Below are 25,716 nucleotides of genomic sequence, written 5' to 3'. Positions count from 1 at the left end.
CTACTTTCATAGTGTGCCCAGGTTTTCCCTGCTCTTCCTTTTGTTACCTGTGTACTTATTCAAGTCCCTCTTGTCTTTGACATCCCTTGCCAGGTACAATTTCAGCTAGGCTTCGGCTTTTGTAACATCACCCCCAGCTGCTCAGTGTTTCTGTGTTCCTCCCAGGTTACCCATCCTTGCTTCTACCCTCTGTAATGCTTACTTTTTGTGTTTGAACTTTGCCAAGAGCTCCTTATTTATCCACACAGGCCTCCTGGCACTTTTGCCTGACTTGGTATTTGTTGGGATGGAACCCGTGAGCTTCAAGGAGGTGACCCTTGAATACTAAGCAGCTTTTTTGAGCTCCTCTTCCCTTCAGGGCTTTGCCCCATAGGACACTTCTAAGCAGATATTTGAAGAGTCCAAAGCCTGTTCACCTGAAGTCCAGGGTTGTGAGCATGCTTCTGACCTTCCCTCTTTGCCCTTGGGATCCTGAACTCCACTATCCCATGGTCACTGCAGCCAAGGCAGCCTTTGACCTTCACATCCCCAAGCAACCCCTCCTTGTAGGAGAGTATGAGGTCCAGCAGAACTCCTCTCCTTCATTTTCTCTGTCACTTGGGTCAGGAAGGTGTCAGTGCACTCCAGGAACCTCCTGGATTGCTTATGCTCTGCTGTGTTATCCCTCCTGCATATGTCAGCGTGGTTGGAGTCCCCCATGAGGACCAGGGTCTGCAAACATGAGGCTGCTTACAGCTCTCTGTGGAAGGCCTCATCCACTTGTTTTTCCACCCACTACAGTGTCACCCTTATCTGTTTTCTCTTTAATCCTCACCCATAAACTCTTGGCTGGCTCCTCATCCATCCCCAGGCAAATCTCCACGTATTCCAGCACGTCTTTCCTATAGAGCCTGTATCCCTCCATTGCAACACTCCCAAGTGTTGCAAGTCATCGGAGCCACCCCACCATGTCTCTGTGATCCCAACAGGACTGTAAGCTTTCAACTGCACACAGGTCTCTCTCACCATGTTTATTCCCCACACTGTGTTCATAAGCATACATGTACTTCAGAGAAGCACCCCAACATGCTTATTTCCCAGAAGGGGTCTGGGGGGATTTCTCTGTAGTGGTACCTCATAGGTGCATCCTTGCTTACATACAAATGCTGGAAGTGGCCCTGCTTAAGCCTCATTTTTTGTTGATTTTGTGATACCTTCCTGTCATATCAAAGCAGGCCCTTTGCTTATCAACCCTGTCCATCACTCTCACAGGGCTCTTGGTAGCTCTATCCCTGCCCTACCATATCTAGTTTGAAGCCCTCCTTACAAGGTCAGCCATCCTACTGGCAGATACACCAGTGAGGTGAGGTGGATCCCTGCTCTCCCAAGCAGATGCTGCTCCACAGGCAGGATCCTGTGGTCACAGAACCCAAAACCCTGTCACCAGCACCAGTTCTGCAGCTAACTATTGACCTGCACTGAGGAGAACATCACCAGGGACCCCAAGCCTTTGACTGCCACCCCCAGATCTTCATAGTCACTTGACACTCTCCAGGTTACCCCTGATGGTATCACTGATGCCCACATGGAAGAACAGCTGGGGTAGCCGTCAGAAGGTTAGATAAGCCGAGGCAGTCCCTCCACAGCATCCCAGATCCAGGCCCCCAGCAGGCAGCAAACCTCTCTAGATGATAGGTCAGGTTGGTAGGTGGGTACCTCTGTCCCCTGCAGCAAGGACTCACCCATTACAAACACACCTTCATAGAGATCCTGTGTGGTTTAGAGTCTGGTGGCCCATATCTTTTGCTTACAGGCACATCTGGTTCCTCTTAATAAGTGTGGTGAACCTATTTTGTAGTTATAAGCCTTTGGTGCAGCAGTAATTTTTCTTTTAGTACCAGAAGTCACCCACTTCTATCCTTCCCCTTCTCTAGAAGTTTCACTTACTTTGATGGTGGGGGTGGAGACTGCCTGCTCCTCTACTGCAGATGGGGGGCTGAGGCTCTTCAAGCTGCTGAGTCCCAGAGAAGATTCTGTCTGTCTCCCATAACCTTCTCTAATACTGCGCAGCCTTCTTGCTTCCTCCTATAGCTGCTTCACTTGGCACCACAGCTCCTCTACAACAACATACCTCCTGTAGGACAGAGGGCCATCTCGCCCAGCCTCAGAGAGAGGCCCTAGGCACCCCCTGCAGCCTGGGGCTTGGAGGGCTGTGCCCATCATCCAAAGCCCTACCTGCATCAAAACCTCTACCCAAGCAGGGGCAGCAGCTCCAACATCTGCTGGGGGAACTGCCCTGTAGTGTATCACCACCATATCTGAGTCTGTTTCCACTGGAACAGATCAAGCTGAGTCCCCCATCCCCCTTCACAACAAACTTTTACATAAACTTCTGCATTCAGTGGTGGTGCTTTGGGCCTGGCTGTTATATAGACCTCACCCAAGCATTGGCTAAAAGGGTGCTTGACCCTCCCTAATTAGCAGGCAGCTGCACCCTAGGTCAAGGGCAGCTGATCATGCTCCTTAGAAGTTGTCAGAGCTTTCTCAGGCCCATTACCTTGTGACTCCCCTTACCTTCTCCTTACTTAGCAACAGCAGCACTTTCAAGTTTCTCCAAGGGTTCTCAGGTGTTCCCCACCCCAGTGATCATGGACCTTGTCCCCAAAAGGTCCAAAAGGTGCCAAAGCAAAACCCAGCGACTGCTGCGCAAACCTTGGTTGGCTGCCTCTGGGAGCTCCGCTTGTGCGTTTGCTGATGTTCTACAGACAGTTTGGTACAGGGTTCAGCTGATGCTCTCTTGGATTTACCTGTCATTTATGTTGGAAACAGCATAAAAATAATAGGTATTGTTTCGTCACTCTTTTATAGCTGCTTTATACCTGTCTCATGCTTCAGTTCTGAACAAGGAGGTAACACCATCTTTTCAGCATATGATCACCAGTTGTCCCATACGAGGGCTGTCCGCCCTTGATGTGATACCCCAGTGCACACAATAAAGACTCACATTCCTGACCTGGCAGCATGGCTGTTTCTGAGCATTGAGATCTGTGTGCTGAATGATAGTGGGGCCCATTCCTGCTGAAATGTTAGCCTGAGTCCCTTGGATGATTTTAATAAAAGTTGTGAGGAGTTTACATCTTCAGGAGGCATCTTGCATGCATATCAGCAGCCCAATGGTGAGCCCACAGTGTTGAAAGAGTATAAAATGTAAGCATTTCTTTTGCAAGTGTTCGTAAAATGGCATAGAGGGGTTTTGGTTTGCAAGGGTTTTGTTTTTGCTTAATTTAATCCATGCAAGCAAACACCCTCCATCAGTTAATAACTTTTCCTTTGATTTTTAGGTTCAAATAAACCAAAATCTCAAAGCAGAACTCATTAAAGTATATTGAGTTTCATCTCCTCTTTGCATCAAACGCATACGTTATGCAGCTGGTCTCCTAGGGCTGGATTCTGAGTTTAACTTTTATCCACAGTTTACTTGGTATGTTGCCACATACTGCCTCAGAAGGGAAAGGAGCTGTGATTGAAACAGCTTGTTTGCATCACTCATGAGCTGTGGCGTGGAAAATTTAAGCTGTTGCTGACCAAAGGCCTTTCTGGGCAAATGCTGCTTGGACAGACTCATCCTGGCAGTTGCCGAGACAAAAAGGAAATGTAAACCTCCTCTGGCATTTCCAACCGGAGCCATTAGAAAAGGGGGTAGGGCAGGCATGGGTCTGGAAGCGTGCCTGTCTTGCCAGGAGGGAAGAATGGTGACATTGTCTGAAAGTTCAGTCAGGAGTTCATCTTCTACCTTGTTTTTTAGAAGTCCCTACTTTGGAAAATACTGTTTAAGCTTCCCTTAAATAGCAAAACCCTAGTGTCAATCATGAGGCTTGGGGAATGAAGTATGGCAGAGATTTCTTAGAACTAGTCTGGTTTATGGGCCCTGGCTGTAGGAGACAAAAGGCAGGGCAGCAGGCATAGATTTTACAAAGCGGTGGCTGCAGTAGAAAAAGAAAGAACGGCTCAGGTTGTACCTGCAGAAACCCCCTGAGTGACACCCATCAGACAGCAGCTTTATACCATCACTGTCACCAGTGGCTCTGTGGCACCCTCTCTCCTATTTAAAAATGCCCTCATCCAGGCATTTTTTTTCCCCCTGAATTTATTACCCGTTTTCTTTGATGATTTTTTTTGCAACCCTTAGGGAATACCATGAAGAACCGAAGATGTTTATGTTTTCTACAACACTGCTCTACAAATCTAAAAGAGCTGTGACAAATTCCATCTGAGCTTTCCTTTTTGAACAGAATAGAAACAGAAGATGGTTGTGGGAAGAGTGTACTGCTGCTGGTCTTGATGCAGCCCTCTCCAGAGGGCTCCTGCTCCTCCTCCGTAGTTGCTAAATAGGCCCTGGGATTTCTCTGTTTCAAAACAAACTTAAAAACGCCTCCCTTCCCTCCCATCAAAACATTGCTCTGCCTTCTCTTTTTGCAATTGCAGGCCCATGTTTTTAACTGCCAGGTTTCTTTAAAATGTTTGGAAAAATTCTTCAGAAAACCAGCCCTAAAATGAGGTCAACTTTGTTTGCACTCCCAGGAAAAATCTGGTTGGAGGAAAAGAAGTGGCGAGTGTGTGATGTACACGAGCCTGCCTGAACGATGCTGCCAAAATATGTCACAGACTTGCCTTTGTAGCAGGTTGTGGGAGTTAGCCCTGGGTGAGTCATAGACAAATGGCAAGGGCCCTCTTTATCTCCCAGCCTGAATAAAATTACCTTTTTCTGAATTTGGGTCTGTTGGCTGGCTTTTACACAAGTCAAATACACTGCTTGTTAAAGGTGCAATATGGCATATTTATGTTTGATACTAACACATTTCTTATGGGGGAACACATTTTAATGTGTATTAGTATTCATTCCATAGAAGTCAGTTTGTTGCTTCAAATACACTCACTTATTTAGATGTTGAAATTTGAAACTATATTCCCAAACATATTTTTCCCAGTCATTTAACTAAAAAGATCATACATTGTCTCACAAGTCTGTCAAGCTATTTCCACTAACCAGGCTACAACATGATTTACTTTCTCCAGCTCAAAACAGTTGATTGTAACCCACCAGGTCCTCTCCTTACTGTTATCACATCAGGTTGTGCTTTGGCAAGTTGAAAAGATGGAAAGCTAGTCATTGATTTCCAGTAGCGAGGCATTCATGGGAAATTTTACTCTCTAAACCACAGAAACACAGTCCTCTTAGAACTGTTATGTGGCACATAAATCATGTAAAATTGTAAAAGTAGTTTATGCCTGATGCTTTTTTCTTCTCACATGTAAGCAACACTTTAAGCACTTACCTCTGTCTGGCATAAATTTCCAGACTGCTTTACTGGCATGGGGTGAGGAAAGAGTTAAGCTAAGAGAAAGCCCCAGATGCTAAAATTAACATCCATCCATCCCCCTCCCTTCCCCCCCCCCTCCCCCCCCACCGCCCACAGCTTTGAAATTTCTAATCACAACTTGCAGTTAGACGATTTCTTCTAGCAGTGCAAACTACGTTTTGATCATTTGAAATCACAGATGGCTGGCTGGAGCTCAGAGGAATTCAGTCTCCTTCCTCTCTTCCTTCTGCTTTGCCTTCCTCCCCCGCCCAGAAAAGTCTGTTTTCAGGTCATCTCTGAGATTGTATTATTGCTTGCTAAAGCTGAAGCAGATTTGACTGCTGGTCGCTGAAAATACTTACAAGGTCTGCAGAAATGTGTGTGGTGGTTAAGCTCTACTGGAATTACCCAGCTTGTCCAGAATACCTATGGATTTATGTGCAAAATAAAGTAAGTAGTTTTTAGGCTGTCTCTAGTCCTAGAAATCTTGTTAATTGTTTATGAAATTATCTATATTTAAAAAAACAACCCACAATCAAAACAGAAGAGGTTTTTACTACTGCCCTGAATGATTTCAGTGGTCTTATTTACAGTGCAGTTGTATTGGCACAGCTGAACTGCAACGCGAGGCAGGGGAAAAGCAGTAACTGTGTTATGAGCTTGTTCTGCCAGTGGATAATACCTTCCTGTAACGGCATCTTTTGTCTGCAGGAGGGATGTTTTGTTGTCGGTGAAAGTGATTAGGAAGCCTAAAAAAAAAAAAAAATCGATTATTGTGCACCCTACACAAATGCACACCCCCCCCAAACCAAAAAGTGTTTCTGGCTAGGTAGCTGTCTGCCTCAATTACTGCAAACATGAAACTGCTGTGGAAAACTGTAGCCTGCAGCACTTAGCAGCCTAAAACTTCTCTAGGGAAACTGAAAGTCCCTCTTTAAGTAAAGTTAGCTATAAACTTGGATCAAAAAGAGAGGTCTTTATGAGATGAGTTAAATTTTATGGACCAAGTCAGGGTATTTTTAATGGATAAGCAGGTGATTTTTAATGCCTCTCACAGGTGAAAACCTCACACCAACGTTTTGACTCTCTAATTTCAGAGCAAGTTTCAACCTGCAGCTTGTGACCTTGCTCACAGGAGATGTCAAAACAAAGACAATGTGTTGACTTGGCTCACTTCTCCTTTACTAACTTTTCAACTGTTCTTTAAGGGATTTCAGTGCAGCCAGTTGACCCTCCAGTGGAGATTAAGAAACTTGAGGAACTGTTCGACCAGTGGTTTAAAAACTCCCGAAGTGACCACAGAAAATCCCACCACCACCCTGGAGCTAATGTTTAATTTTAAATCAGGGAAACAGAAAAGCAGAAAGCTAGGGTGAGTTAGTTTATGGTGACTGTCACAGCTTCAGCAGTTCCTCCAGCCGTGCCTTTTGGGCTCAGTGTCTTTACTGCTGATGGGAGTCTAGACATTGCTTTTCTGCAATGCTTAGGTTTTGTCATCTTGATCTGAGCAGAGAGAAGAGAGCCCGGTCCCTCCCCGGTCTTCACCTGACTTCCATGTGCTGGATTTCGGGAGGCTGTGCCGGCCATCCCGTCTCTCATCGTCTCTCTGCAGTGGCTCCCTTGTGTTTTGTGAAGCACTGCATACATGTAGAGCATGCTGGCATTTTTTTTAAAATGGCGTGCATTTATCTGATTAAGAGCTATGTAAATTTAGATGCAAACTCATTTCAGCCCTCAGGGTGGTTGGCAAATTGCCTGGCGCGCTCTCGGTGCTGGAAAAGTCTGTGCACCACTGTTGCTCCAAGGGAAACTTTCAAGCGTGTCATTCCTCTTCTTTTTTTCCTTATAAAGGTTATTGTGCCTCAGCCCTCATTAAATTACCTCCCTAGTTCAGAAAGGTTATTTTTCCCTGTCTCTTCATCTTGGCAACTCAAGAAGAGTTGCCATCACTGCTCACTAAAAATGTCCCTTGCAGGGCCATTGGTATTTAAGGGTGCTCCAGGGACACCCCTGAGCTCTCTGCTGGGGCCACTGACCAGTTGAGGCAGTACAGGGACAACCTAAAAAGGGATTAGGGTAACTAAAATATCTTTTCTGGGCCCAGAGACCTGTGAAACCCATTTGTGGTGTAAATGGGGTGGGAATGTTTGTCAGTCACAACAGGGAAAAAACGGTGCCTCAGGGTGCTCACTTTGGCCTGATACTTTTCATGTGTTTTCTCTAGTGATTTGAGGGGTGGCTAATTACTCTCTTTCCTGCAAAACCAAGAAAGGACCATTAATATTTCATATTAGGAGACATCGTCAGGCTAAATATAGCTACTGCTTATTTCTGACAAGCATGCAGCGAGGAGCTCGCTGTCTACCAGCTCTTGGTGCTCAGCACTGGTCCCCCCGGCTTTGGCCTCTCCACTGGCTTGGCCAAGCTTTGGGTCTGGTCCTAACCTCACCGTTTTTCTCCATGCACATATTTCACCTTGTGCAACGCCGAGCGCTCGTGCACGCCTTTAATCGCTGTCTTCTCCAGGTGTGGTTTGAGAGACCGTAGCTGATACCCTGTTGGATGTTACCCAGTTAGCATTACCTGGTACATAGCAACTGACAATCTGCAGGCTCAGTTAAATAAAAATAAAAAAAAAAATCGCCCATCCTTTGCTCTGCACAGGCCTGGAGAAACGCCTTTTCTGGGGCTCCTGAGTTGCAAGGTGGGAAGGCTACACTCCCTGATGTGGGGTCCCCCAGCTCAAGCCCTGTCTGTCCCCCCCCCCCGCATACCCGCGTCTGCAATTTTGGCTGCTTTCTTCCATCAGTGCGGGGGTGCAGCCCTCATAGCTGCTGTCCTCATTTCCCAGGGCTTTACACCTCCTTTGGAAGCGCTGATGGCTCTGGAAATAGTGGGTGATCCGGCCTTGGGGAACCAGCCCAGCCCACACGGAAACCTGTAGTGCCTGATGGGAGGATAATGAGATGCTAATGAAGCCCCCAAGGGAATGAGCTGAGGGGGGGAGGCTGTAAATGTGCATCCCTCTTTCCCCTTCAGCTTCACAGGCAGCCGCATTTACGGTGGTAGGAGTGTCATCAGGATCACCTCGGGGTTTAAAAAAGAAATGCAAAAATGAGGAAATGTACATCAATAAGCCGCGGTTCAAGCCACGGTTCTGTTTAGAGGAACATGGTTTCACCTCTTCCCAAGCAGAGTCTCCCTCAAGTGAGGAACCTTTAATAGGGATTTTTCAGCCCACAGTGATACTCAGACATTTGGGGGCTGATGGGAAGTGATTTTGAGTCTGTTCAGCAATCCTGGATCCAGGGTGTTCCCTCCAGCCGGTGACGGGCTGGAAACCTTGTGTAGGGGTATGCCAAGCCAGTACAGCCTCTCCTTTGTTCATGGAGAAGCATTTGTTTTATAAAAATCTAATATAAAAGGGGTTTCTGTTCAGCACTGAGAGGCTTGACGTTTATTTGCCACTTAAAACCTGCTTGGCTATAAGTGGGACTTGAGTGCGGTTTTATGCCTTGTGCAGGTTCTGTGTGATTAACCATTAAAAACTCCTGTAAATTGATAAAGAAAAATATTTCTTCTACAGTTTCCCTTAATTCTGTGAAAGCACTCTGAATCTTCATTTCTTCAGAGCTGCTGCTGTTATTATTTATCATAAACTGATTGTTTTTATTGTGAATTTTGTTTATTTTCTCTGATTCAGCATGTTGCCTTATTTCCTGTAAATACAGCATAAACTGTTGTGTTAACAAACTGGTCCTTATAAAATAGCCTGGTTAGTGTTTGGCCAGTATCCACCTGTTGCAGATTTCACAAGAGCTCACAGAAGGAATTGAAAGTTTAAATAACTTTCCCATGGATTTACCCTTCAGGGTTGAATTGTTTTGCCTAAGTGATTTAATACTGTCAAGAAATTTGCGGCCAGAGTAATGGTAGGCAGTAGCAGAACAACTTGAATAACCTTTTCAGTCAGATCATCTTCTACATTTGAAAGCAGGTGGTGGAATCTGTTGTCTTTAAAATAAATTTAAAAATCTTGCCTCTGCTTTGTTTTTCATTTCAAATTTACAAGTTTCTTAACACACTGTTACCGCTGAGTGAGGCTGCACTAGGGCCATAACCCCCTTTTTTCTCTTTTTTGTGTAGCAAAGTGTTTTGCTTTAAATTGCATGATATTTATAATCGCTTCTGCCAGTGGAAGCAGGTGTTTCTGAATACAGTAGGCCTTGCAGAAATTTTCTCTGTCACTTACGGGGCCTGTAGTCAATTCATGCTTTGCAAAGGCTGTCATTGGGTTCGCCGCTTTTTTCCTCCTTTAAAACACATTTACTAAATCTCTAAACTTAGAGATGTGCCCTCAAGTTTTGTGGGTCTAACGTATTTTCAGAGTGATTAGACCTGAGAGGAACCTTCCTGAACTCCCTGGTACATTTGCATTGCACATGTAACAGGTCACAGCTTCTGTGAGAAGCTACAAACCATACTGTGCAGAGAGGGAAAACATTGATCTTTTTGTCAGGCTTCAGCTTGTAAATCATTTAAATTCTCAAACAAGCGTTCCTCTGTTTTGCACAGAACTTCCTGTTGCTGCTGAGAGTACTGGGCTAAGGCTGGCACAAACCAGACTCCGATGTTGGGATATTTGAAAAACATTTGAATGTCAGTCTTAATTTCCCTTGAAGTCACAGGTAGACTGGTTTTAACTTCAGCAAGCTTTGGGCCAGGGCAACCAACTTACTGAAACCGCCTTTATATTTGCCGTACAGTTCCTCCCTCTTCTCAAGTATTTTTCCCAAAACACCCCTACGTTCTAGTGCTGCTGAAGAGGGAGAGGTCTTACCTGATTGCCAGCCTAACAGAGAGGCAGAAAACCTCCAAGTGGCAGGACTCTCCAGCCCACATAGGTGTTGGAGACCTGTGGACGATTTTGGCCCAGCTTCATCTGAATCTGAGCTGACTGGTTTGGGTTTCCTCGCGTAGCTTTGGCAAGGACCCGATCACTGTCTGTTACAGATGAGCCTGTTCTTTCTTGCAGCTTTAGTCACCTTTGTGTTTTCTTTTGCTCAGTTTACCGGACAGGGACGGCTCAGTATTTCACCAGGCTGTCTTTGGTTTTGCAGGTAGCTGTATCCAGCTGGGTGGCAGGTGGATCCAAGGGTTACCATGAAGTTTTCAGGACCCCTGGAGAGCCAGAGGTTGTCTCTCCTTCTGGAGACGGCAATCTCTAGGGAAGCTCAAATGTGGAAAGCACATGTGCCGAAAATTCAGCCCAATCAGGTAATGTCTCTTCTTCACATCATTCATCTTAGTAAAGGCATGAGAGTATCCTCTGGTGTATTTTGATGTGAACAACTGAAGCTGTTGCATGAGAAGTTACTTTCTGCTTGAGACCTGGGAAATTAGCCTCTGAAATAAGTGATTACTTTTTTATTTGAGGGACATACCTGCAGTCAGGGCCACAGAACACACTGTACAGCATACACTGTTAGAACTTTGCTGTTGCTTGTGAAAGCATGTATGTATATTGTCTTAATTAAATTAATTTTACAAATTGTGTGGATAATTAGTGCACATTTCTAGTGGGCACCAACTCTGCAACAGTTCTTAAAAGCAGCTTCATTTTCTTGGACTAAGTTCACTAATAACAGCATTGAAATGCCAGTTGCTTTCCACTCTCACATGAACTGTCACTGCTAGCTTAGCTCAGGCCTCCCCCTGAAACAGCATATTCACAGCGAAAGCCTGACTTTGCCACCTTTTCCCATGCTGAGCCAGATTCTTCCCTGGTTCTGCATGGTTGGCTGTAGCTGTATCAGCTGAAGCCAGATGAAGATGTGCCATGGTCAGGCACTGTCTACTTCAGGAAGAACCCCACTGACTGCAATAGGACTATTTATGGAGCAGGGTGCAAGCTTGTGTCAGGGGAAGCAGAGCCAGGCACTGGCCTGTTCCAGTGAGGAATGTTCTCGTAGGACTGGAGGAAAATTCAGGGTGGAAGGGACCCCAGGGGGTCTGTAGTCCAACCTCCTGCTCAAGTTTTGCAGCAGGGCCAGCTGGGAGGTTGGTCCAGGTCACTCACAGCCTTACCCAGCCTGAATTGCGTTTGTGCTCCTTGTGGAGGAGGCGCCTGTCTAGTACGCACACTCAAAAATGCCTGTGAACTCCACCAAGTTTTGTTTAAAACAAAATGTGAAATGTGAGGACAGTTGTAGAGTTTCTGGTACTTTGTCTCTGGGTTGGGCAGAAATAACCACAGTAATGGGCTTAGATTCAGTCTTGCTGTTCTGCGTTCATATAAAATGTTCACACAAGTATGTCAGCTGTTGTCAAAGCTAATCAGTGTGGTGTTTTGTTTCTTCTCTCTGGTGAACAAGAAACTGCTGTTGCTGTGGGGTTAAACCACAACAAGGAACAAAGACCTTTTTAAGGGGCACAGTATTAGTTTTGTTAATCCACATTTAGGTTTCCAAATAAGTGACCTGGTTGTCAGAGGTGTTGAGTATATTGTAGCTGTGGCATTCTTTGGGCATGTACAATTTAAGACCCTGGTTTATGGTAAACCAGCCTGTTATTCCATGCTGGCAGTATTCCTGAGTTTAGTGATTATAATGTAGGGAGATAGGATTACAGTATAACAAGATAGGTTGGGGACTCAAGAGAGTGTAACCAAACCAGATTCTTGCGTGAAGATTTCACAGGGACAAGGCGCTTGCGTTTTTGCCTTGGTGAAGTCAATTTTGGTGGCTCAGAAACCACCATCTGCATTAGACAGTCTTCCTAGCAATCCCTGCCTTGCAGGATTGTGTTGTCACCCTTTGAAGATGAGGTTCCCCACCTGTGCTACCTTCGAGTTGCGGCTGCAGCAGAAGGACTAACCTCAGCGCTGTCTGTGGTGAAGAGCAGTTGTCCTGCTGCCAGGGACCTTGAGGGGGTCTTAATGTCACTGCAGTTGAGGTTTGCAGCACCTTGCGAAGCGTTGTCCTCAGTGGTAAATACTCAGGGAAGTTAATGGGGCTTTTGGCGGTCTGCCGAGTATGAAAGTGGGGAGGCAGCTCTGTTGCCTGCTGTGAAAAGTCGAAGTAGGATTGAGTATGGAGACAGCCTGATGGCTAAAGCCAGCGTAAAGTTTGTGCTCAATAGCAGAGTCTCAGGTCTGGCCTGGACGAATACCAGGCTTGTTCTTTTAGTGTGCAATTATGTTACGATGATGAAGGATCTCTTCCCCTGGCTCCTCCCCTGTGCTTTGACAGTGTTGCTGAGGTCCATGCTTAGGGGTGTTTCCTGGCCCTCTCCGCTTGTCCCCTAGGATTTCTACTCCGGAATTTCCACCCCCAAAACTGTTGTCTTTGTAACCTTTTTATTCTCCTACGTGTCAGTTCAGACATTGACTTTATCAGCTAGAATGCCATACTATTAAATGTTTTCTAGCAGTAAATAATCATTAAATTGGATTGAAATCTCTGTGCGCGTATGTGTAAAATGTACGAAGGTCAGATTTAAAAGAGAACATAAACACAGCTGTCTGCTTGCTCTGGGGAAATCCTGACTTGCAACGCCACGGTGCAGCTGAAAACCCTGTATCTGTAGTCACGTATTTCTCTCTATTCCTACAGTTTGTGACACCCGACTTTTCAAACTGTCACGTTCCTCCACTTCTGCAGTGTTCATTTTGGCAATGTTGCAGTCACGGACGTTCAGTGTGAATTACCCTATTTTCTGTAATATCTGGAAGATGGTCATATTCCGTAACATCTACCGCCTTCTGAAAACAGCTGCAGTAGCCTAAAACCTCACTTGTGTGAAATGGTTGTTTATTTCCCATGACAGTCAGGAAATCTGCATCCTTCTGTGTATCAGACCTGGCACCTCAAAACCTGTGTAACTTTCCATTCCTTGCTACAAACAAAGGTAGACTGACTACAGAACGGGTTTTAATGAAGTCATCTGGTTTGCAAATGAGAAAATGTGAGTGCGTCTACAAAAATCTAATGATCGGATTGGAGGTAGACCATAACTATTTTTCAGGAGTAAACTTTCAGTTTTGGCTCTTTAGGAGACATTTTTGATTCTAATGTTTAAAAGCGGAACAAATTCAGTTTCTAAATATGTGTCAGAGTTGAGATCTTTGAAAGGAAGAAAGAAACTCGTAATTGCTACATTTTTAGTACAGGATGCAGAATCTGTCGGGGACTTTGGTCCTGGTAATTTAATGTATATGATTTTTCTGTTTCGTTTTTACTTTTTGTCTGAAAACTCCCATTTCCTACTGACATAATTCTTTTAGTTTCCCTCCTTTAAATGTAGGCCACTGGCTCTGGGTATTTACAACATCTCAAAGCCAGATCTCACAAGGGCTTTTCAGCCTGAAAAAATAGGTGGGCTCAGTCTGGAACCCTCCTAGTGCTTTTGAGTGTATTTGGTCTTTTTCTTTTTTTATTTTTTCTCTTTTTTTTTTTCCCCCCCTCCCCTTGGGTTATACAATATGCAGATGACATTCAGAAGTTTTCATGTGATTAAGGCTTGAGAAATCAAGCAGTAAAGACTGGTCAGAGGTTGATTTTTGCACGTTACCAAGTAACTTTGCAGCAGAGAGGTGTGTAAGCCAAGGTACATTTTTATAGAAACAGAATATCACTTCTATCATTTCTCCTTTCTTGCCTGTTCTGGCCCTTTCTTTCTGTCTTCTCATTTGTTCTCTGTACCTCTTGAAGAATCAGGAGACCTCAGTTTATTTCCAGTTTTTCCACTGTCTCACCACATGTGACCTTGGGTCAATCTTTTAACCTTCTGGTGCCTGTTTTATCCTGCGGGAGAATCAGAGACCTACTTACCAGTTTTGTAAAACACTGAGGTTAATGCATCCAGCTCTTCTGGTGTGCTGAGCAGTAATCTCTCTGCCCAGTGTTTGTGCATGTTACGGTGCAGATGGCAGAGGCTGTGCTGCTTGAGCTCTTTGCTGCACCACCAAACCATAGGCAAAACGCCACTTCTGAAAGGTATCAGGAGAGCACCTCTAATTCCCAACTGCTACAAGTGAGAAGCAACCCAGTGGGTGTCAGCTGGGGGTCGCTCTGGCATAAAACAAGCCATCATGAGACCCAAGGAGGGACGGATTTGGCTGTGATGTTGACAGCTGCTCTTTTCAGAAGGCTCCCAGTCCTGATAGAGGTCACCTGCTTGCTCCCCAAGGAGCCCACAGCGGGACTGGGCAGACACAAATAGGGGAAAGAGCAAAACATCTCTGCCTGGGACAGCAGACATTAAAGAAAAAAAAATTACCAGGTAAGGTGTTTTTCCTAGATTAGGCAGCAATAAAATTGAGTCATGTTTGAGTTCACAGATAATATTTTTTTTAGACTGCATTTTCCAAAAGCCTCAAGGTATTGTTAGAGGTGATTTATACTGTGGTCGCACTCTGGAGCCTGGGTTAGCGCCTCAGGCCTTCCTATCTCAGGCAGCGAGCATGCAGTGGGCCCCGTGGCAGTGTTGCCGGGTCAGGGACGGTAACAAGGCAATTCGGCTGTTGGTCAGTGGGAAGCACAACAGCAGCTTTGTGTGCCTCTCACCATCACTGAGGCCTCACAGGCAGCTTTCTGGCAGAATGCCTAAGAAATGGCGTTTGGGGCACTGATTTGGGAATCGGACAAATAAGATATTAACCATTGCAGATGCTGGAGGCCTCCGGTCTGTGTGTTTTGTATGGGGCACTGTGTTCCCTCCCTTGGGCAGAATTACTGACCTCTGCAGTTGCTCACTTCAGTGTGGTAAAATAACAGACACGGTGAGCGTGGTGCTGCTATTATTCGGTATAGTCACCTGTGGTCCCAGTGTGTTGACTGGCCTCGTGTCGTGTTATTTAAAATACCTGTCAGGAATCCTTCACAGAAGCTTCCTGTTTGCTGAGAGCAGGTTCATCGACAAGAGCAAGTGACAGACAAGATATTTCTTGATAAGGAATCAAGCAATCAGTAGCAGGAAGCAGGTCAATGCAATGTACCCCTGCTTTATACAAGGAAGAGAGAGAAGGTGACATCCCTCCACTTCCCCATTTGTGTCCCAAACGCATTCCGTTAGCTTCGTAGTTCCTTCAAGGTGGCTTATTTGTGTTCATGCTGAAACAAACCTGATGGGTTTACACACGCTGTTGTGCACTGAAATAGGTGGGAATTAGCATCATGTCTTCCGCTTGGAAAAGAAGGTACAGGTCTGTTGCTCACACGTGGGTTTGGAATAGCTTCGATAGGTTTGCACATCCGGTGGGCCCATTGTGTTCCTCAAGTATCCCATTTCAAGCTGATACTTACAGCGCTCCTCATGGGCACCATCCTGTCTGTTGCTCCCACTGGCCTCCTGAGGGACAGGGGTGTTTGTGTGCTCCTGAGGTGGAAGACAGGAAAAGAGCTGTGGAAACCTCTTCTGTTACTTTATGGAGGTGCCAAGCAGGACTAAGCAGGATGGAGAGGGAGGAGTGGCTGAGCTTGCGCTCTGCAGGAGCTTTTACACGTCACTGTCGGTCCCAGGCACAAGGTAGACGAAGAGATAGCTGTGAGCAAACGTCTGTGAGTGTGCAGGGCAGTTCATAAAAGTTACTCTGAAGCAGAGCAGAAGCAGCACCGTGTCCCTTCACACTCAGTAAAACTCTGTCGGGCCCTTTTGCGAGGGTCCTGCCTGTGCTCCGTGGGTGTTTCCTGCGTAGCAAACCAGTTCTGAAATCCCTCATGCTTCATGCAGCTGCCTGCTGGCTTCCTGCTGCGGGCGAGCCAAGTGGCGCCTCCTGCCAGTGTCCGCACGGGCACCAGTCCAGAGAAAAGCTCTCAGGCACCTGCGTGGGCTCAGTCTGCGATGGCTGGTGTGGGAGGGGGGGCAGGTAACATGGGCTCCCCGCAGCAGCAGGGGGTCCTGGGCACCCGCAGCAGCATGCAGGGAGTCAGGCTGCGGCTCAGTCAGGCGCCTGGGCCCAGTGGCAACACACAGCTGCTAACCTTTGGTGCGGGACAGGCAACCAGATCGGTAGGTCAGGCCTTGCTCTGATCTGGCCTCCCATTGAAAAAAATAGAGGGGGGAAAAGCTCCAGCCAGAGGAGGTGGATTGTCCTTCAGTCCTGAGGACGGTTGTTAGGTCTGTCTCAGAGCAACCTCCCGCTGCTGTGTGAAAACAGAATCTGCTGTTGCTGGGCTTGGGTTAATTTTCCCTAATTAAAGCTGTCATACTAGGCTAGTGCGCTCTTCCACCCCGGGGGTTAAGTTCTGCAAGGGTGGATTTGTGGTGACAAAACAAAAGAGCTGGCCACACACAGAGGCAGCGAGTGGCAGAAGGCGATGCGGTCTATGCGAAAGTACCTCCACACCAAAGGGGAACTTCTGCTTTCCAGCCCACAGGGACTTTTTTTACTTTCAGCCACTGTAGTGTCTCATTTTTGCTTTTAATTTTATGTAACTAAGGAATAGCAACCTCACTGCTTAATTAATTTTACTGCGCTGCATTTCTCACTTGTGTTACTAAGATGACATAGGTATGCCTTCGAGGGAGAGGAGTAAAGGCCAATACATTTGTGTGGGAAGCTCCTTGCCCTGCTTGGAAGTAGCAGCAGGGTTCGTGGGTGCGGTGGGACCCGTTCTCATTCCTGCTGCCCGCCTCTTAAAATGAGCCGTAACAAACTTTCTTAGTGCTGATGGAAGGAGGTTTAAATTCACCTGTTTTTTCCGTGTGAAGGAATTCTCCCCCTGCCCTTGTGCTCCGTTATTTGCAGCTAGAGGGTGGAGTAGACAAACCTTTTGTAGGACTGATGTTATTGCAGAGAAGAGCTGGAGATCCACCTCCTTTCCTTTGCTTCCTCAGTTAGTTCTTCAGAAGCCAGACTGCACTGTGAAGCCTTGCTTCTGCTGTGCATATACTTAGACCTCGCTTTGCAGTTGTCCCTTCGTGTTATAGGAGCATGGTGCTCTGAGTGGGGGCTGGCTTTTGTTTGTTCTAATAACTTGCTTAGATACACTGTTGTGTTTCAGTGGTTTAGATTAAACACTGTTTCTTTTTCACATGGAAAGGACAGTTGTTACCACGGTCTGAGTGTGCAGTTGCTGTCTTTATGTTAGGGCCTGGCCATTTAAAGCTAACTCCTGAGGCTGAAATGTTGCCTTTTGGCCTCAGACTGCCCATGAAGGGTGAGAAGCTGTAAGGACAGATCTTGGGAGGACTGAAGACTGAGAGGCAGCATGGAAAGACAATCTTACCTTTCCCACCCATGCTGTTTTTAGGAGAAGGCCTAACCTTTTGTTTCAGCAGGCACAGGGAAAACAGCACTGAGCCAGGACAGACACTGCCAGGAGCCATTGAAGCTGAGGCCCATTTCTGCTGGGATCTAGCATGAATGGGATTTGCCAGGAATGGAAGGGGATGGGGAAAATCCCTCCATGCCACTGGGGCACGGCCCTGCCTCCCCAGAGAGGAGCACAACAGATGCTGTTTTCGCTCCCTCCTCCAGAGCAGCTATGGCACCACAGCAGGGATCGCAGGAGAGACAGAGGCTGCTGCCCCACTGATGCAGCCTTGATGAGGCAGCTGCCTCCTTGCTGGCCAAGGGCCCACGCCTCTTCCTGCTGGCTTCACCATAAAGCTGCTGCGGCAGGACCAGGATGGTGACCTAAGAGTCAGAGGCAGGTTTTTAAAGTCAAGTTTATTTTGTCTGGTGGAGTGGTTTCAGGTTGGCTTTTAGCAGGTACACACAGAGCTTACCTGCTGGATTCACCTAGATACTGCACTTCCAAAATAATCCTTTAAGCTGTTTGAAACCTTTTAAGTCCGTAATATCCTCCAAGCCTGGCTGTGGTTACGAGCCCTTTTGTATGGCTTTGTCTCCTTCCATCGAAAAACACGCGCAATAAAGCAATAAGGAACTTCACCTTAACTATCACTCCTCCCTTTTCTGCCCGTTTCAGGTTCAGCTGAGCAGGTCTGGCTTTGCTACAGAAGTATGCTCTGTAAGGACAGCCAGTGTTTCACATAGTGGCACTCTTTTCTCCCCAGATACATTCTAGATCCCTATCCTGCTGTCCAAAAGATGTTTTTAGTGGAGCATTTAATAAAACTTGCTGTGTGGTGCATTCATTATACTCTCAGTACACATCAAACTAGCATTTCTGGAAAGAGTGCAACGTGTTGCAGGCAGCGAGTGTCCTGCCTCTTGTGGGGCTCGGATTTCACCCTTATTGCAATAACCATTTTAGAAAGAATCATTATTTCTTGGAATTGAGAAAACTAATTTTTTTCTTCTCTCCTGAAAAATGTTAGCGTTTTTAAAAAGCCACACTACAGTCAAGTGGCATCCAGAGGTGCCAGCTGAGACCAGAGGCCCGCCTAGATCAGACACAGTCCTGCTGATGCTGTTGCACCTTCAGGAGAGGAAAGAAGGAAGGACTTTGTTCTCCTTGGGGGAGCACCTGTTAGAGCACTGAAGGCAGGTGTTGCAGGCAGAGGTAGTATGGCTTTATTAGCCCAGCTAGTACAGCTGGAAGAAATGGCACAACCCTGAGTCTTCAGAGTAGATCCCTGCTCCAGCAGCACTCTGACTACTGTACTTTTTTTAAGGGAAGGGCATGGCCACAGTTTGGCGGGACATGTGTCTGTGTGCCCTCGATTACAGAGCCCAGAATTCAACCCCAGGGCTCAAGCCCTGCCACCTTCCCCACCCCTCCTGTCCCACTCGGTAGGGACGGTGGAGCTCAGCACCAGTGAGGAAGTTAAGCACAGAGTAAAGATGTCACACTGCAAGTAACACCGAAAGGTGTGAAGCTGCTGTCCTGGTGGAGGTTCTGGTGTAATTACAGTTCTGCCTACAAGGCTCTGCTTTCACATATGTTCCCAACTCCAAGGCAGGACAGGCAGTAGATCTGTAACAAAGCACATTACTGTCTAAGGCAGGCGGTAGGTACTTGGGTGGTAGATGTAGCCTGAAGAATTTATTTTGCACCAATGTTGGGTACTTTCATTTTCTAAAATTCTGCTACTTCCCCCCCCACCCTGTTATTGCGGGAGGACAGCTAAACCCAGCCCAGCAGTGCTGTTTGTTTGTGCAAGCCCTTAGCTTTCTTTTCCATGGCAACTGGTCAGCCAGCATTTCATTTGGTTTCTTTCTCTTAAACCATCTCAGCAGTAGCCAAAAGAGCACAAGGACCACGAGCGTAGCAGAAGAAAGCAGTTCGGTTTCACTTCTCAGTTCTGGATACATCCTTGCTAATCACCCGAATAATCCCCGTTGAAGTGAGACCAGACATTTACCTGGTTGAGTTGAAAGGCTCTAGAAAAGCTGTAAGTACTTCTGAAGAACATCAGAGAGAAAGATTTTAGATCAGTGACTGATCTGTATGTGTGATTGAAATTCAGATGGACAGTGGTGACTTGGGAAAAAAAAAATTTAAAAAAAAACCCCTAAACGCAAACTTTTTTTTGTGAAATGGTACCTGCTTTACGACAGTTCAGAGTTAACTACTGCTAAAAGATCTTCTGTAAACTGTTTGGAATTTTCTTTTTTTAACGTATACTGAGCTAAAAAATATGCCCATAATTTGAAGGAAAAATAAACCTTTCCTCTCAAAACACCTACTCAGTCCCTCCCCTCTTCTGTTTGTCAGGAGCTGTGCACCCGCCTGGCTCTGAGAGCATGTCTGGTTTTTTCAAGCTGGGCATTTCTCTGTATCTACATGGTTCTAAGGAGGTTAAAAAAAAATACAGTCTTAGAACTAAGCTGGAGCATACCCTGTCAGTACTGAAGAAACTACAAGACATCCCTCCTCTTTTCCCCACTGTACAGTGAAATTTGAGTGATGTTTCAGGTTGCTGTAAGGGAAGTTGTCTTTTCCAAGGCAGATTTCTTGGGATGGGGTAAGTAACTGTAAGAATGAAGCGGTGATTCAGGCTGGCTCAGGGCCCCCCTCTCCAAAGGAGGCTTTGTTTCCATGCTGAGTAACTCCTGCGGAGATAAAATGTTTGGTCTTTTCTGACTTGCTCAGCCTGTGTGTAAGAATAGTTTGTTTTTCTCTCCAACAGGATGTAGCCATTTCTCCAAAGCAGAGGGATGAGGTCATTCAGTGGCTGGCCAAGCTCAAATACCAGTTCCACCTTTATCCAGAAACGCTCGCCCTGGCCATCAGCCTTTTGGACAGGTTTTTAGCTGCAGTAAAGGTAAATATTTGCAGATCCACAAACTGAAATAATTTGTACTCAGCTCTTTCTGTGTACAGTCCTAGTAGTGTGGCTGTACGGAAATGCTTACTTCCCCCCTTGGCTCTCACGCCTCTTCCTTCTCACATGTGGTTAGGATGGCACCTGCACTACTCCAGGAGCTTAACTTGGGGGTGGGGAACTGGCAGCACACACTGCCACCCGGAATTTTCAGAGGTAGATTTTTTCTGTAGTCATTTTTCACCCAGTGAAAGTAGCCATTGCTTTAACAAGAACCTGCAGTTGTCAGGGAACTGACCCCATGCTTATACGTGCCAAGAATATTTTCCCTCTTTCCTCTGTTCTGCCTATTTCTTTCATGTAATGCAGCTCATTATTTTAATTGTATATTAACCAAAAAGAAGCATCCTTCCTCTTCAGCTACCTGCTCGCTCTTAACCTGGTTTGAACGTTGAATTTGCCTCAGCAGAGTACTTGTTCCTTTAAGCAAACAGAAAAAGAGGCTGCATAGAGGTTATGCTTCAAATAAAGAGAGAACAGTCTCTACCTTAACCTAAATTGACTCACAAAGCTAAAGGAAATGCCTACTAGCCCACAGTTAGAAACTCAGACCCACTGACCTCTGACAAAGTCAAGGAAAGTCCCTGCTCACCTCTTAATTTCTCTGGTGTTTTAACTGCATTTAATTTCATTTGTACCACCTAGAACCGCCAGGAGCACCTGCTAGCAGTGAACTAGCTGGAGGAAACATAAATGTTTGAGGACAGGTTTGGGCCTGGCAAGTGTCCTAGTGCTGGGAAATGAAAAAAAAAAAAAAGGGGTGGGGGGTGGGGGGAAGCCAGAGGGGATTGCTTTCTGGGGGAGTAGTTCACTACTAACCTGCTCTGTAGCCAGTCTGACAGCTTAAGTCAGACAGATGTTGAGGGGAGGGGGAGGAAAGCAAGTGTGGGGACAGGCCAAAGCGACAGCCTGTCCACTCCTGCTGCACTGAACACAATGGAGAACATATATGCCCATTTGGTTTTAAGGCTGTTAAGCCGTAGGAACTGTTTAAAACAAACAAGTTAAAAATCAGCATTTGGGCGGCCTGAAACCAGGATCTGCTGCTCTTCTGTCCCTGCAAGTCTGCCACGGAAAGAAGTTAGTGCTGTGCTTGGGCTGTGTTTTGCACCCGTGCTGCTGACTGAACAAACTGTGGGTCAGCCTGAAATCCCTAGCCTTGAGTTGCGAAGTCAGGCTTTGGGTAGCCTTATCTCTTACCATATTTGCTCAGTTGCATTCTGTGCTCAGCAAATCTGCAGTCTCATCTGCACGTGCATCTAATCTCACCACCAGCACTGTTAGGTAAGCAGTATCGCTTACGAGATATAAGCAGAAGAATGGATTCTCAGCCCGCACACTTACATCTCAATGTGACTTAGTTTAGTAGAATGCAAGTGACATCATCCGTTAACCTACTCTTTAAATATTAATAAAGTATTGATAATGTTTTAATTACAAGCCATGGAAGTTTTTTTTTTTTTAAGGAGATCTTAAAGCAGCTGATTTACTGAAATGGGAAATACATTTAAAGATCTCAACAGCTAATGCCCTCGAGTGCAGTTTTTCTTTCAGTAATTAGCAGCAGCCAAGGAGTCTGCAAAGAAAGTATGAGAACATGAGTCAGGAGTCCACAGCGTGCTTCAGGCAGCGAGCAGGAATGTGGAAAGGTGTTTTGTCTGGGTGAGCATTGTTCAAACAGCTCAGGGCTTTGTGCTCCCTCCCCCAGTTACCCTCTCTCATAAAGCCATCATTCCTCTGGTGCAGCTTAACTCCTGTTTTTTTTACCAGGCGCTACCGTGTGGGATTTTATTATTAAGACAACTCGTCCCTTCCCTTCACCGTGAACACGCTGTGAAGTTGCTCAGACTGGCTGCCCCCACGGCTGTTACCCCAGCTGCTGCGGAGGCCCAGCCAGCAGCATGGCGCGTGACTCGGGGCACAGCGCTTGTTAACCCTCAACAGAGCCAGTCTCGGCAGCACTTGCCCATGGGCGAGGAGCTGGCAAGGCCAGGAGAAGCTCCTGTAGGACACCAGGATGGGGGACTGGGTTTTAACACGCTTTGGCAAAAGACACAGTTGTGCCCTCCAGGTCAGTCTTTAGAGGGGAAGGCACTTGGGAAGAAGAGAGGAGACACAATTATGCTTAAAAATAACAGGGAGAATAAGCATCCCTGATGGTAGGAACCTGCTCTAGACACCTGCTGTTCCCTGAACACAAGGTGTCCTCCTTGGCTGTACGTTATTTTGCACTAACTTGACAGTTTTCTTTGAACCTGCCTGCATGGTCAAGCACAAGTGCCAGTCTTGCCCTAAGGGAATTTATTCGCTTTGCTTTCAGTGACCTCTGGATGCCCAAGCAGACATGTGCATGCACACCCTTGCCCCCAGGTGTGGATTCTATACACGTATTTAAGTTGAAGTTTAAATGGCAGTAGAAAGCCAGAGCTCTAGGCATAGCATGGCCCTTTTTAAGTAACTGAGGCCGAATGTAGGTAAAGATTTTCCATTTGGACACAATCCTGTGTTCTTCTCTGGTTGCTTTCTGGAAACAGTGTTCCAGATTTCATGACAGCTCATTGCATGGGTGTAACATGTAGCATCTCACCCTTCAACCACCCCGCAGCTCTGTTGCATCTGCTAACATTTACCTAGCGAGAATAAATCATGGCAGCAGTTCAGGTTGTAAGCAGATTTTCACATTCGGGGCAGGATTTTCACTTACCTTTGCTTTCAGCATCTCCTAACGCGGACAGAAGTTGGAGGTGGGGGCATGGCGCAGCAGCTGCCCGCTCACTGGGCTGTGACAAGGTCTAGAACTGCACCTCTGCGTTTCCCCCAGCCACTATGGCGCAGGTGGACACATCCTGCGGTTTTTATGCTTACGTTGGAAGCACAGTCCTTTGTCAGTCACATTGAGAGAGATGGCTAAGCAAAAACTCCAGCAGGTGCGCCACGTTCAGAGCACGTGCTTAGTCTGATCCATCACAGGGACTGTCCAAATACAGACAGCCCATGCAGCCTGCTTCCCTCCTCACCCCCCACAACCAAGGCCCACAAAGGGAGTTTTTGATGCGCAGGAAAATTCACCCTTTCCCCTCACAGTTTCTCTTACCTTGCCTAAAACAAAACTGTAGAAGGGACCAGCTCTCCTTGGATAATCCCTGGGCCACAGTTTTGAGAACTGCAGCATGAAATTACGGGTGGTGATTTTTATGGGTGTTTTATACCTCCCTAGGCAAGGACAGCATTTTAAAATTCCCTTCTTTTCCTTCCTGTTCTGTGTCTGACCCCAAGCAGCACTAACAGCAGAGCTCTGCTGAAGTGGGTGGAGTGGCAGTGGGTTTTTGCCAGGTGACCACCTGGCCCTTCTGATTTTCTCCTTCCTATTCCTACTGCACTGCCTAAAAACGAGCTCCTCCCACTCCAGCGCTGCACATCGGTGGGTGCCAGTTACAGTCATGGGGCTGGCAGATAGCTGTTCTGCCTTACGTCATGGAGGATGGATATTGCTTGGCACGGCTTGCCATCGCCAAGCAGAGGTCAGCCCACTGATCCAGACTGCGTTGCGTGGGCAGCTCATACCCTGGGGCTCAGGGTGTCCAACCAGAAAGGATTATGTGTAATTTTTGTATCACATTCACACAGAGATGTCTCTGCTCTTCTCTACCCTAGGCCCGTCCAAAGTACTTGAACTGTATTGCAATCAGCTGCTTCTTCCTTGCTGCAAAGACCATTGAAGAAGATGAGGTAATTCTCTTGTTCTTACTACCTTAGCGTTGTCTCAGTATAGACTCTTCCAGTCCTGCCTTTGCTTGCACATGGTGGCTAATGCTTGCCAGGACAGGAATGAAGCTTTTTGCGTGATTTCTATAATGACTGGTTTTCTTGTTCCTTTTTTGTGTTGGCTTTTGCAGAGGATTCCAGTACTGAAGGTGTTGGCTCGGGATAGCTTTTGTGGTTGTTCTCCAGCTGAAATTCGCAGAATGGAGAAGATTATCCTGGATAAACTGAACTGGGATCTTCACATGGCAACGCCACTGGATTTCCTCCATATTGTAAGGGGCTGTTTACATTCTTCTGCTGTCTTGTCGGTGTAAATAACCTATCGAGAGGTACCTACGTGTAGGGGAGTGAAGACCTCAGGATGTGTTTATAATTCTTCTGTACAAGCAGTCTCTGAAAAAAAAAGCTTTGCCAGAAAATTTCAGAGGAGACTTGCGACACTTTGGGTGCAATTTCCAAGATATGGGCCTGCCATCTGACCATCTGGCCTGTTTTGAGGCATGTTAAGCCACACACTAAGACTCATGGCTCCAGAAAACCTTGCCCCTAAGTCTTAATTGCTTGTGGTTTTGCTCAAAGCTAAGTACCAGGCAGCACAAAACCAGTAAGTAGAACCAAGGAGAAAGTACTTGCTACAGAAAGGCATGGCCAGAGAACCAGATTCAGATGAGGCCAAGGGAAGCAAAGCATCCTGAGGTTCTCTGTTGAATTTCATCCCCTCAGCTTGCTCAAGGAGTTTTTGTCTAGGACCCCTGAGCTGCCAGACCTGTGTTGTTGAGAGAAGGGTGGAAGGGGACAGCCTTTTGCAGAGCCCCAAGAAGCCTGGTCCCCAGGCAGACGAGGTGGATGGTGGCAGGTCCCGCCAGAAAGGCCGTACCAGGCTGTTGGTGGGTTCAATGCATTGGTTTTTTTCCACAGTGTGGAAATTGCCTTGAAGGTTAAGCTGGAGGATCCTTGTGCGTCAAAGACGTGTTGCACGCCGTCCTTGAGGTCTGACCTGGCTTCGCCTGCGGGTGACACCAGCTGCCTCACGTGCTTGTTTCCCCCTTTCCCAGTTCCATGCAGTTGCGGTGTCCAACAGGCCTCAGCTACTGACCATCCTGCCCAAGCTGAGTCCCTCGCAGCACGTGGCGGCGCTCACCAAGCAGCTGCTGCACTGCATGGCCTGTTACCAGCTGCTGCAGTTCAAGGGCTCCATGCTGGCGCTGGCCATCGTCAGCCTGGAGCTGGAGAAGCTGCTCCCCGACTGGCTGGCTCTCGTCATCGAGCTGCTCCAGAAGGCCCAGGTGAGGGGGTGCTGGCACTGCGCACCGCAGCGGGGAGGTACTGGGGGCCACACGAGGCTGCGTCCTGCTCAGTGCTCTGGTGATCCACG

The 25,716-nt window shown here is 46.8% G+C and overlaps 1 protein-coding gene across 1 annotated transcript in view; it reads left to right on the top strand.

The window, feature by feature from the left end:
• Positions 1–25,716, top strand: part of CCNI (cyclin I) — a 34,250-nt gene that overhangs the window by 6,273 nt on the left and 2,261 nt on the right. The window contains exons 2-6 of the mRNA XM_074823428.1: positions 10,460–10,616; positions 20,382–20,516; positions 24,231–24,305; positions 24,473–24,613; positions 25,397–25,627. Of these exons, the coding sequence (XP_074679529.1) occupies positions 10,503–10,616; positions 20,382–20,516; positions 24,231–24,305; positions 24,473–24,613; positions 25,397–25,627 (696 nt within the window). The 5' untranslated portion in view covers positions 10,460–10,502. The remainder of the gene's footprint in view (positions 1–10,459; positions 10,617–20,381; positions 20,517–24,230; positions 24,306–24,472; positions 24,614–25,396; positions 25,628–25,716) is intronic.

The sequence above is a fragment of the Strix aluco genome, chromosome 4, assembly GCF_031877795.1.
Source record: "Strix aluco isolate bStrAlu1 chromosome 4, bStrAlu1.hap1, whole genome shotgun sequence".
Classification (NCBI taxonomy): domain Eukaryota; kingdom Metazoa; phylum Chordata; class Aves; order Strigiformes; family Strigidae; genus Strix; species Strix aluco.
Note: the sequence above shows the minus strand (reverse complement) of the source record. Positions and strands in the feature narration are given on the sequence as shown.